The sequence below is a fragment of the Phaethon aethereus genome, assembly GCF_964289735.1.
Source record: "Phaethon aethereus genome assembly, chromosome: 15".
In the NCBI taxonomy this organism is placed as follows: Eukaryota; Metazoa; Chordata; class Aves; order Phaethontiformes; family Phaethontidae; genus Phaethon; species Phaethon aethereus.
The window spans coordinates 14,582,575-14,596,857 of NC_138591.1; the positions used below are offsets into that span (position 1 = coordinate 14,582,575).

At 34.6% G+C, this 14,283-nt stretch overlaps 1 protein-coding gene across 10 annotated transcripts in view; it reads right to left on the reverse strand.

Annotated features, from left to right (window-relative positions):
- The window catches only part of RBFOX1 (RNA binding fox-1 homolog 1), a gene marked incomplete at both ends in the record, with an annotated part of 1,321,463 nt that overhangs the window by 19,631 nt on the left and 1,287,549 nt on the right, over positions 1-14,283 (reverse strand). For all 10 annotated transcript variants that reach the window (XM_082006867.1, XM_082006865.1, XM_082006866.1 and 7 more), the window contains one exon: positions 11,015-11,079. In XM_082006867.1, the coding sequence (XP_081862993.1) occupies positions 11,015-11,079 (65 nt within the window). The remainder of the gene's footprint in view (positions 1-11,014; positions 11,080-14,283) is intronic.

A 14,283-nucleotide genomic window follows, 5' to 3' on the forward strand; every position in this document is an offset into this window, starting at 1 on the left:
TGTTCTATCTTCTCCCTAAAAGGCTGGGTGACTTTTCAACACTATTTATATTTTACACAGCACATGATTAAGAAGAAAATTTTGACACACATACAGTTTCTCCCAGCACTCCCAGAAGTTTTTAGTATCTCTTCTTGGCAACACCGAGCTTCCATAAAATAGAAACCGTACTAGAGGTCAAAGGAGATTTTTAAGAAGTCAGGACTTCCCTAAAAATAATCACACTAACTCTAGGAAATTTGAAACATGAAATAAATTACAATCCACTAACATACAGTGTTTATGTTTCATACACTAGAATTCCTGGTGTATGAATTCTTTGCTTACTAACTTCACAAAACTAGACAGAAATAATATTGCTTAACACAGAGGTGTTAAGCCTCCCCCCACCCAAAGACAGCAACTGCTGAAAACAGTGCAGAGCCCCGGAACACGGGAAATTAAGCTGAAGGCAAACACAATACTGAACGGAAGATACAGTAGGAAGATTGAAACTATATGTAATCAGTTGCCTTTTTCGGGTAATCCCAACCATGGGATTTACAACAATACAGGCAGTATTTAGATTCATGTATCGGAACCTCAGTCGGTAAAATTAACTGAAAGCACTGACTTCACTGGAGCTAGTCCAAATTTTATTCTCCAAGGATCTGGTGCTAACTATATACTGTAGCAATGATTTTTTTCCCAGAAGTGTTACATGTGGTATATCTATAAACTTCTCCATTATATTTTTAAAGATACTTTATTTTTCCTTCATGCTCTAAATCTTAAGGCTTTGTTGCTCTTGTTAGGACTCTAATGTTGAGGGCTTTTTCACTATGAATTATAGTCAACAGCTGGCTGCTTGAATAATTTCTGTAATATTCAAATATGGAAAAAGTTTCAGAGTTTCCCCTCTAAAATCATTTTATGCAGTCCTCCCCATCTCCCTCCTTCTGGTGTCCTGAATTTAAATATCAAGGCTATCAAAGAATTTAAACTTTTTAATAGCAGTATAATAACTATAAGAAGGTTGTTTTTACTATTATCATGCTTTATATTCCCATTACTGTACGATCAAAGTAAATTATCATACTGATAGCATTTGAATCACAACACAAAGACAACTAAACAACTTTACAGACATACCTGTAAGATACATTTATAAAGAGAAAGTAATACATGTGGTATCAAGCTTCAACATCACTAAAGAGTAACTTGTTTGACCTGATGTGCATTAGGAAAGTATAATTTACTTTTAGAATAATTTCTGGCATGTCAGGTTCTTTTTTTCTGCAGAATTGCTTGTTCATCCTAACTACTAATAATGATGCCAAGAAAAAGAGGAAGACACAGATATTCTGCTTTCACTTAGGTATTCTGCTTTCATCGTCCAAAGATAATGCATCTCCCACATCCAGTATTCTTGACCATTTCATTAAATGCTCTTTTCTGGTATTTTGAGGCAGGCCTTGGAACCGTATAGAGTAAAACCCTGCATCAAAAGAAACTAATGTAGCTACTTCTACAAATATTACCTCACAGAAAACACTAAAGCTCATCTTGATTGCCCAAGCAAAGGCAACTCGTCCATCTGCCTGGACTCAGCTGCCACTCCAGAAGGGCCAGTGTCACCTCCGCCTGCATGGGTGTCTCACATGACCTAGGGTGTCTCAAATATCTTTAGATGCCTCTTTCCAGGTGGCTTAACCGAGCCCTTAATTCGGCTGCCGGGTTAGGCACCCCTGCATTGCTTTTTATCTACGTCTCCTTAGTACAGGACATTGCAGTATGACTTAGCCAATGACAAGGTGTCTCTAACATCATTCTGACTGCTAAAGACAGCAGGAGACAGAAAAGTTAAGAAAACTCATTAAAGTTTATCCTATCACCAGTCACACAACTTCTTGAACAGAAATAACTCCTTTTAATATCACTTTTGCAATTTTGAAAAGCACACCTTCAGAAAAAAGAAAAAAATGCCTAACTCTTCTGGACACTAACAGAAATGTGCATTCCCAAGGCCAGTGATACCTTGTATTGCTCCATTTACTCAGGGGAAAAAAACAAAAAATGCCCCCCCAAAAACCCAAACCAAAACAAAAAAATAAAGAGAAAAATGGTCAAGAGAAGATGCATTCTTATGTCAGGGTTTCCCCAGCAGATGAACAGGTACCTTTTTTAGCCCATCTATTGAACTTACTAAATAACCCATTCAAATGCTACAAGACAGAGACTCCTTTTAGTCCAGCATTAATGCTATAAAGCATGTTAGGGAGACAACAAGGTGTCCATACTGCATACAGTGTAGATAGAATTCTTCTATGGCAATGTCTTCTATATGAACTCCCCCTCTCTCTCCTCCCACTGCCCCTCAAAGACTGTGTAAAGAAAATTTCTAGCAAATCGGTGCTGCACTTTGCAACTTAGTATAGTTGTTGCGAAAAACGTGTTTATTCTTAATATATTGCCCAAATGTGGAAAACATCACAATCAGTGGAAAAATCTGCAGCCCTTTACACCTACGTTTTAAATCTACATGTTTTATTACCTGATTTATTCACTTTTTAAATCAGAGCTATACAAATATGCCTAGTTCTAATTCATATTACCTGTTGTATCAGTTGAATTTTTCTATGTATGAAGGATTACATAATATATTATACATTATATGAATGTATTTATGATTAATAATAGAATATACATAGTATAAATATGCATATTTATCTGTAGGCGGAACATAGATGATTTTTAAGTGGATCTTAACATTCTAAAGTGAAACCTAAAACTAATAGGTGAAATTCTGACCACCACATAAATCAATAGCAGAATTCATCCTGATCTCAGTGGCATAACTGCTCTAAGATTATTTGCCTTTCACTGTGATTAACACAGTCTACACACACTACAACTAAATCCTTGAAGAAGTAATCCAGTAACTTTACTTCAGAAGTGCTCTGTTTCAGCAATGTAAACTGATGTCAGTACGATCCCCGACTGCTAAATTAAGGTTATGTTTGAAGTTTTATAATTTCTATTTGAAATTTTTTTTTATTACTATATTTTGGACATATTCTTCACTCTCATTAAGGCAAACAGTTCAGCATTTTGAGGTCAGCCTTGTGTAAAGAATTGGTATTTTATCTGGTAAAATACATAGCAAAATATATGTTTATTTTGTTGGAGAATTTATTCTTTTATGTATATCATGTCATCTTTAAAACAATGTCTCATTAAATCGCATTTTTATTTGTTTCTGATTTCATAATGATTATTATGGTTTACTAGTAACCACCATTTTATCCACAATAAAGTCTCCTTAGAGGTGTAAGTACAAAGTTATTTAGCAATTATGAATAACAACAATTCTTTCCCTTTAAATTCTTTTAAGGTTTGAATGACTTTACAAATTACTTGACAACATCGTTTTTCCCATATTATAACTAAAATACTACACATATGAAAACCTTGCCAGGATTGTTGAAGAATTCATTCAAGAAACACAAAATGAAGTTTAGAGGCTGGCACACATTTGGTTTAAACACAGACCTTATTTTTTTCTGCATGTATATGAAACATCTGTGGCAGTTTTCACAAAAAAAGTTGTACTTTAGGATACAGAGGTAAAATTTCAACTCCCATTCCTGCTGTGCAGTATGCTTAAAAACTGCTGTTCTGCCACAGGTGTGTTCCTAGAGTATTAGAAACTGGACAAGCCCAAAGGTATGTGAAAAAAAATTCTATTTAAAAAGGAGCTCTAGACTCCTTTGAGGTGGGAAAAACTACAGTAAAAACATGCAAGAGTGTAAATTGCCTCTTTCTTGATTAAATTCATCTACATATTTATTTTAAGTTTGTTCTTCTAGTACTTCCTCACCTTGCCTAAAACACATTACAAATTAACATGGCTAATCCATATAGACTATGTTCAATTCATGCCATATTTTATTAATAACATTTCATTCCTTCATCTTCTCTCTGACTCTTTCACAATGCTCTGAATTCCTTCTTGCTTTTAAAGCACTCACAGTGCAAGCACCCAGGTTGACAATACTTATAGCATGTTCTAATCTGCCTCTTTGAGGTCTACCAAGTCAATGATCTGAAAACTAAAAACTAGACACTGACATGTCCAAAGGAACTGTGACGGTCTATCACGTCACAGGCATTGACCCAACAGACTGTAACAGTTTTGGTCTGTCGGATTAGGATTCAGTGTTTTAGTAACTCCCTAACTCTGTATTTATCCAGTTTGCTGAATACAACACACTTGAAATTTTTGAAGTCACATTTTCGTTCAATATCCTCTAAGAGTGAAGAAGCCAGTATGAACTATTAAAGGGATAATTTCTACTCTAAAAATGTTAACCAATTTATTTTTCCCCTCTTTTTAGAGGAAAAGCATGCATGAAAATCCATCAAAGGAATATATTTACAATCACAGTTATTAACTATAAACTGATTTCAAAGTAAGAAACTCCCAAGTTAAAACTCATGCTATATAACCTGATACAGGCCAGATGTAATAAACAAAAAGAAAGCAAGGACATTGAAATTGATACGTAAATGTGAGAATAGATACACTGACTTTTTTTTTTTTAAATGATAAGCATTTAACAGCTCCCACTATGTTTAAGAGGCATATGCTGCCATGTGATTGGCAGCAAAAGTACTCAGCATTTTTAAACTTGGAGCACTTCAGGAAGCCAGGTATGGAAACCTAGGCTTTAGTGTTCCTCTACCTTCTCTCTCAATTTTTTCTTCATAATTTCCAGCATGGATGCCAAACCAGCTCTTACAGTAATAGCCAAGCCTCTTCTTGTCTATGGGGACGGCCTCTTCTTGTCTATGGGGACGCTTAAAATATCCCTTGATATTACAGTGAAGGAGAATGGAAATTACAGGAAAGTAGAAACAGGGTATAAAGAATATAAGCTCTGACATGATAAAAGCTTCATAATCAGTGTTTACCATCATTCTGGGCCAGGAACCCTAAGCTTTTTCACTGCTATATTACCTCAGTTTTGAACTAGCGGATAGTTCTAATGTTTAATGGTTACATGGGTATTACATGAATACTGGTATTACACACAGGTGAATCGAGCTTTCAAAGTATCAGAAAACATGTTAATTCTACCAGATGTTAGAGGAATATACTAAAACATCAAAGTATATAAAGTAGCTTTCTGGAATTGGTAGGAGATTTTATTTTTAGCCATGTTTTCCTACCTTAATATGACTCTCTGTGTCTCCCCAAAAAAGCATTATATCTACGATATTTTGGAATGAGCCATGTTTCAATCATTGGCAAGTACTCTACGCAATACATTTTTATTTCAGCAAATTCCTATCAAATTGCTCTACGTGAAACTCTCTGTTCGTAGAATTTTAAACTCCTTGATTTTTTTTTTCCTACTGCATTCTCTTTATTCATACTCATTCACTTTTACTTTATAATTCCGTCACTAAAAGATACTATTATGGCTATAACATGAGTCATATACTCCAGTCATTCCCCAAACTGTAATCTGAGTGATGAATACGGGTTATGAAATATTAACATCATGCCAGGGATCCTCTCGCTTGCCACAGATCAGATACAGACATAAAGACATACAAGCCTAATAGGTAGATGCCCAAATCCATTTCCTCTCTGTAACAGCACAGTGAATGATTTGATTTTTATTTGCAATATTAGGGAATAAACAAGCTTTAGCTACCACACGGGATAACCAGAAAAAACTAGACCAAACATCACCACATCAAACCTAAGTGTTTGAAGAAGACTAGTGCTAAATATATGCTATATTATTCCTGTCACAAAAGCTAAACACAACCTTTGTACCTGGTCAAGGTGCTAACTGATCCTTTTCACTCTCAAAATTTGCATAGCTCAGGATATTGGCTAGATGACTCTTGCTTATATATCATCTTGTCCCCCAAACGTCTTAATTTCTTAAGATACAATTTGTATAGCAAAATTCAAAAGGGTTTGAAGGTTCCAGCTGGGAGTAGAACAGTAAAGTTATCGCTATATTTTATTCTTTTTCCTCTTCCAACCCATTTACTTTAGAAAATAAAACTGTGTATAGAAGCTCTTTTTCCTAAATCTTGAAAAGTACAATCATGAAATGAAGGAAGTACTACATTTTTAAATGTTTATCCTTCTCTAAAATTATTTAATGGAAAATTAAATTCTGACTGAAGATGCTATTATATTTTACATGCTGTCAAAACCTTAATTTTTAGTAGATGTCACTATTAAGATCCTCAATAAGAGAAAATAATAAAACTATAGTATTTTTAATTGTTTATTCATAAAATAGAAGATCTTAAAGCCTACAGTATACAAAAAAATCACCTCCATCTACAGAAGCTCACATTTTATACTTTGTGTATTTCTAGTCTTCATCGTAAGTTTTCATTCTTTAATGTTTCCAATTAAATCGAATTTGTACCTATTCTATTTTAAGATAATCTGACCACAGATATCAAGTATTACTCTCAACCACTTGCCCAAAGAGAACTGGAAAATATATTAGATTTTATGTCTGTAGACACAGACACTCTGAATACTCCACATAGGCACGTTAAAAATGTAAACTATTGGAATATCAGGATTTTACTGGGAGTAAGATTTCAGATCTGGAAGAAACACAACTTCCATATGACAAAGTACCCTGTCTCAAATTCCATACCAAATCCTATGTATGACCACAGAACATGTAAGACAAACTGATAGTGGGGGAAAAAAATAATTATACTACAAAGTGTTACGTGCAAAACAACTTGTAATATGCCTTATTTGCTTTTAAAAAAGATTAGTGAAAAAAAGAGGTCAGCTTCCAGTGATGAGGGATCTAGTCCAGACAACAAAGATGTCAGTGGGGATCTTCCCATTGTTTGTAGCGAGATTTAAATTTGACACTGTGTTAGAAAAAGGGAGTTACGCGCAGAGCAAATGTATCTCTGTACATATGTATGTGTGTGTGCGTGTGTGTGTGTGCATGTGTGTGTGCGCGTGTGAGTGGGTGATGGATGGGGAATGTGTGTATATATATGAATACACAAGCATACATATATAAACACACGTAATTATCATTAAGTATAACAGGGTTAGCAAGCAGTACAAGTGAAATGACTCTGCCTTTCAGACAAGGCTAGTTTACTATTATTGGGGTTTTGTTTTATTATACTACCAGATACACTTTCATAAATATTGCTGACAAAGTTAATATGTAAGAAAGGAACATTTTTCTTACTCGGATCAAAGATGCAATCACCAAATCATAAAACACAAAACCAATAGCCAATCGATGTGAATACGTCTGCCCATAGGCTTAATCCAAGCAAGCCATTCACTGAGCTATGTGATGGATCTGTCAAATCCAAGACAGCATTACAGACATACCAGCAACACCAAGTGAACATGCAATGACAAAATGACAATACGCCCCACTGCCATGCTTTGACTTGTTCTACCTCACAAGTATAAAACTTGATGACTTCGCTAGTTTCTCTTACTTCAGACTTGGATAGAAATCTAACTATCTCTTCATTTATATTTTTTTAAATGTTACATGAAAGCTGAATTAAAGCTGTACAAACATTCTGTTGACATATGATTTAGTGCCTTTTGCACATCCTTACAATTATTTTTTCAAAACACTCTCAGTTTAAAGACTTTGGCAGGCAAAGCTCCAGAATGGTGAAGAATATACATAGACCAGTAGGTCCTCTTTTATCAGTTATGAAAATTGGAAAATTTATCAGTAATATTTTAAGTATTGGAAAGTGAATTTTTTTTTTTTGATCCACTTCTGCAAAGAGCTTCGAATCTTTAAATGCAATTTAGTCTGACAGATCACACAGTATGAAAATGCAATTCTAATTTTTTTAAATTTGATTCAGGGATTATATTGCTTCATAAATAAAACAAAATGTACCTTTTTGTTTGTTTGGTTTGTTGTTTTTGTTTTACAGCCCTAAGAAATGACTGGAGAAATCTGCAAGGTCTACCTCAGCTGTGAAATTGGTTTTAGGAGTACATGATTTTTCTTTAAAAATACTTAAGGTTTTGCACGGATTTGTTTCATGAGGTTTCCTTGCCACCTTATTCTGCCCTATGTCTCTGTTCTTTGCCTATTTCAACCAATATTTCCAGCTGTGACAAACACGGATACCATTGCACTCCTTCACAATCGAGCTCTCTTACTGTGATCATTATCCATTGACTTGGTGTATTGATTCTGGAGTCACAAATCTTTCTGTTAACCTTTATTTTTAATTTACCAAAACATGTCTCCAATCTAAAGATTTCCTCTTTCCATCTCCTGACTTAAGAAGCATTTCAAATACTGAACATTGCCATTCATCAGCTATATGAGGTGTGATCAAAAAAAAAAAGCTTTTTAAAAATTTTTAAATTAATACAAAGTAGCATTTCCATATGTCACTGCTTCAATAGTACATACTCACTGGTCCTCACTTCATTTTTCTGGGCATTGTTTACACATAAACAGTAAATATATTTCAAGTGTAATTAAATTAAATAGAAGCTCAAATCAACACTATATAAGGGCAGTGTATAAGGAGATACGGAATTTTCAATATTGTCGGAAGACAGCAGATGATTATTACATTGAGAACAAAAGATACAAGCAGTTGTACTGACTATACCTCAGCACTTTCAATATTAATAATTCACAAAAGTTGTTAAATTAAATTCGTTTAAAAATGACCAAAAAGTTAATCAAATTAAGCAAACTGTAGTTGTGAGTAATCAGAGGTATCCATGTTTGCACATAAGTTTCCCATATGCAAAGAAATGTTTGAGCAGATTGTTATTGTATTTGTTCTCTATGCTAGTTTTAGGATTCTCCCATAAAGAAATTCAGTTACAATATTTGTAATTAAGACAAGAAACCATATTCATTTGGGGGAAGCAGACTGAAGATGAGGGTTAACCACATTTAAAAAGAGAAGCTGAATTTAAAAAAATCCAAAAGATATAAAATTCATTTAAGGTATTTAAAATTATGCAGCAGAGACAGGTTATTACAATTCTAATTATACACAAAGTGTATCTGAAAATTAGACATTTTTTCAAAAAAATAATTAAGGGTTGTAACAACTGCATTACTACTGATGCCATCTCAAGCTTCCTTCAACAGCATTTCAGAACACTATCTCCTTAGACAAATCCTTTACTTTTTTTGTCAGCATAACTCTTAGTGATGTTGACTCTACCCATACCAGAACATGTGATCAACTGACATTTTAGCTTACAGCATTTGATATGTTTTATGAGAAAGTACATTAATTCATAATTAAAGCATTTAAAAGTCACCTGGATATTGTTCAGGTTCTGTATGTAACATACAGGTTTTCAGTAATTCATTTATTCATAGGAATAAACACCCTATAAAATGATCCAGGGACACCTGCATGATATTAGGCAAAAAATGACTAACCACAGGAAGGTATTTATACTTTCGTCCTTTCAATTCACTAAGTTTTTAGAAGCAGGAATTGTTTTACATTACAAGCTCACAGAAAAATAGTAGAGCTGTGACATGCTAACACACCTTTGTGGAAATGAAATGAAACTACTGAGTAGCATTTCACCTTTGTAGGTTACCCTAAGTAGAAACAGTACATCGCGAACAAAGTGCATACAGCAGTTATCTAGTTGATATTACCGATCCAAAATTAATAGAAAGTAACTTGCTTACCTGTCTGACACAGCATGCCTCAGCCACACATGCAAATTATTTTATTCACATAACTTTAAAAAACATATCTTCATTACCCAGAATAAGCATTTGAAAGGCATATATGCATGCATAGCATTGTAACATTCATACCATGGTACTTGATTCTAAAAATACAGAATCCATGAACAGCACTTCAATCTAAAAAATAGTTCACTGAAATTTCTTAATCTGTTGATTTCTTTAAGAAACAGAACACTTAAAACAATGTCTAATTTAGCATCTAAAGGAAATTTTCAACACATATTCAAGACTTAAGAAATTATCTCCATGATTCCAAGGGCCAATTTTCTTACATCAGGAATTGAGAAGTGTGACCCATTTTGAAGCAAAATATATGTATTGGCCTTTCCCAATATACATCCTCCCTTTATGACTGCACACTCTTCAGGTACTTGAAAAGTATTAAAGATAGCATAGACTTTGTTAAGGGTACAGTTTAGGAAGAAAACATAGGGTATTCTTTCTTTTCCTTTACAAAATCATGTCCACACACTGCAAAGCCTTAATTTTATGCAATTTGACAAAAACCTATTCCTGCTGAAGTCCACAGCAATTTAGACACTGACTTCAAAGGGGTCCAAATTTTTGTCTTGCAAGAAGACAATTCATGTGACATTGCTTTAGTTTATAGAATTTAAGTTGCTGCATTTTTCTCTGATGCAGATTTTAATAATCTTTTATTCGTGGTATTATTTCCACTAAATGTGGTTTACATTTTGAGGATAAAAATACAGAGCGAAAGAAGAATAACTGAATTTTTCTTCAGTATTTCAAAAAATAAAATGCCTGGAAAGAAAGCAAAGGGAAAAAATACTGGTTTTGCCTTGGATAGTTCAAGTTTAGACACAGTGCATTCTCAGTTTCCACTGACTAAAATAATGTCAATGAGAATTGAGGGCACTCAATAGGTTCAGGTTCTAAATCAACTGAAATAATACTCCTAAGACGAATAATGATCTTTAGTAGCAGACCATCATGAAGCTGTACATATATTTATCTACATTGTACAAGGGTCACAGACATTAACTAGATGATCTACAACTTGGGAATGTGCACATCTCATGCCTGATTCTCAATTAAGGCCTAAAATCTCTCAATTTATGGCTATTCATGGATTATTATAAAACAGCCTGCTTTAGATATCACAATTATCTGCAGAGCAACAAGACAGTTATGAGACTTCAACAAGGCAAATTTATAGAACCATCTTCAACTTCCACTGGTCAAGTATTTATTAGCAGTAAATAAGGTCTTACCTGTCACTGTAGGCAGCTGCAGTGGCAGTGGCAGGCTGGGCATACCGGTAGGCAGCATAACCACCCTGAAACACAAACTCACGCTCTAACTGGATTGCTACAGCACCTTAAATAACGTTTTGCAAAATTTAGCAACACCTGAGGTAGTATTGTCATGCTGTATGTTCAGTTAAGGAGTTAAATCCATGTAAAATATTTCAGCGAACTGTTAAACAAAACTTATCACCACAAACTTGTACTTGTTAAGATTTGTCCCAGAAATCAAGAGAAAGTCATGGAATGGATTCTCCAACGTTCTTTTACAAGACAATGCTGTATTCTTCCACAAGTTTTCAAGCAGCATTTGTTCTTACGAATGAGGTGCATGCGTATTAATAAAGCAGCGCTGAACTTAGAAACTCATAATAATAAATTCTTTTTTGTACAAAGTATGATTTATCATGTCTGGTTGATTAAACCTATGAATTTGTGCACTCAATTAACACTTAATGTTACATAGGTTCCCAATTTATACATGAAATTATAATGAAGAAGCAAAATTCTACTCTTCCATGAATTAACATTCAGTTGTATGTAACAGTAATTGCAGCTGTTCAATTAAGCAAACAGGACAAACAAACACACATTTGAAAGGAATTGTGTGCAGCGATGCATTCATTATCAAACTGTGAAAACAGCGGAGCTTCCTGTTCAATGGACCACGGTGTTATATCAACCATTCCAAAATGATCTCGGCACGCCAATTAACAAACAGAGGCCAGTCTCCACAGATAACGCAATCACGATTTACGTCCCAATTAGAATTCACCACCCCAAAAGCCTCTGGGACAGGGGACTTCGGTAGTTCCTTTCCCACCTTCCCCCACCTTAACAAAAAGTTGAATAAGAAAGTATCAGATCATTCAGCTTTTCATAAAATTCACTCTTTTGCTGTAGTAGTCGCTTTAACAGGATTATTTTTCCCCCCTTTTTTTTGGAAGGCTGCACTCACACAAGATATGATGCTGAGGAATAAGCTACGATGTGTCAGCCTTCGCTGTAACAGCAGTACATTTTTACTGCAGGAACTTTTGTGCGGTTTCTATTTTGACTTGACAAATAGAAGTTCACTCTTTTCAGAAAAGCAATTCCAACTACTTTTACAAGCTATTTCCCCTCCTACTACTTTGCCAGGTGGAATCACTTTCATCCCTAACTTGTGCAAAGCTTTTTTGGTTGAAGATTTGATGCAGGTTGGTTTTGGAAATCAATCGTTCAGCTGATAATGCCACATCACCCTAAGAATAAACATATGTTTTACATATACTGACAGCCCATTAGAAACTCCAGGCTTTGAACTGTCAGCTTGCTCGAGGAACATTCCTTCTGACTTTTTCAAGTGCTCACACAGAGAACAGCACATTTACCTCCCGCTCCTGGTCAGCTCCCTGCCAGCAGCAATTGTGTCGCACAACCGCTGGAATAAGGCGGGTTGCTTTCCTAACACTAGATATGCTCTTTTTTTTGCAGCAAGCTGCTTCTCTGTGCAAGCACAGAAGCATTAAGACGAAATACTTTCTCATTTCAGGTAATTTGATTTTTATAAACCAATAGAAGGCTATTACTGTCAAAAATGTATACTAGGCACATATCGCTTGCAGGTACATGCATATAGGCCATCAGATGTCAAATAATGTCACCAGGTGCAAACTGAGCCAGTGAACAGTGAGGCTGAAAGATGATAATGCAAGCTGCACACTTGGTCTGGCTTCTGCTACCAGGAGAAAGGTGAGAGATTATACAAATTTATCTGTTCTCCCCACCTGGTTTTTGAGTGCTAAATACAGCATCTTTATTTTATTTTATTTTATTTTATTTTTATTTTATTTTATTTTATTTTTTCTTTTTCTGTTTTCCCCCGAGTGCTGATATGAGGAATTACAAATGGTAAAAATATAAAATAAAAATTAAACTTGTCTTCATGATCCAGTCCTGAAAATGTGTGGCAGACTGCAAGTCATTCTGCAGTATGACATGATTCTGTTTGCCACGTGTATGACTCCTTTGCTCATCCTGTAGTCCGTTTCTAAAACCCTTTATTTAAATGTGAGAGCCACTTCATTTCAAACCAGCTATGCGCATAATGCCTCTCACCACGGTACAGAATTGTCCACCACAAGAAGTATCAATGTTTCCATGTTCTTAATCAGACAGCAAGGAGACGGGTTGTTCACTTACTGGCTGGTCTTAAATGTGCAGATGGCAGGCCCTGTGAGGACGGTTTTTCTTTCCTTTATTTAACTATCACTAAAAATTGGTCAGTCTCTGTGACCCTTCTTGCTCCCTAAATATACGAGTGACATTCCTTTTGTGCTTACATTTTTATTTGCTTTCATCAAAGAATTGCTGCTGAACAATGAAGCTCAACTCTGAACTTTATTAAAATGCTTTGGATTCAGTATGAAATTTGTGCAACTCCTGGAAAGACTGAGTCTAAAGCAATAAAAATAAAGAGAGATCGAAGTTATTGAATTTGCCTGAATTCTTTGAAGATCTAAAATGCAGGATGCATTTGGTTATCAGGAAAATCATGATTCCCTACCAGTCCATGTAATGATTTCCTATTTTTAACATAAGCTTTCATATAATTACACATAAAAGCATTCTTAAGCAAATTATTTTGATGAGTTTGTGTTCTGCAGTTTTGGTGTGGTACTACGTGCTCTTATTGTTTTACTTCAATTATTTCAGATGATTTATATTTGCAACAACAAAATATTTGAAGGTACACCTTATATTGGGAATCAGGATGAGAATCGGATTCAAACCCCTGAACTCTGAACTTCAGTGACAAGCTGTGCTTTACAATTTTTCTCTAATTTTGAACTTGGCCGATAACTTAGATGAAGAATGCACTAGTAATATTCACTACATATAAATATTTTGAGTAATATAGTAAATATTTATCTTCATGCCTTAGATTATTTCACAAAATAAACAATTTAGAACAAAATTATGTAATAATGACATAAAAATAAGTAACAATTTACAGCTCTTATGTTTCAGAAATGTTTTAGGAATGCTTTTTTCCCCTCAGTCAGTACATTCAAACAGAAAAGTACCTGATTTATGCTTTAAATTATTATTTTCAAAATTCAGCTGAAATAATAAATTCAGCTAAAATAATTAAAAACTGCCAGCGGCCTTGTCTGTGCTCCCATACTTGCTACTTCCAAAAGAACGATAACACAATGTTACAGCAGCTTAAGTTGTTTTAAAAAATTAAATCT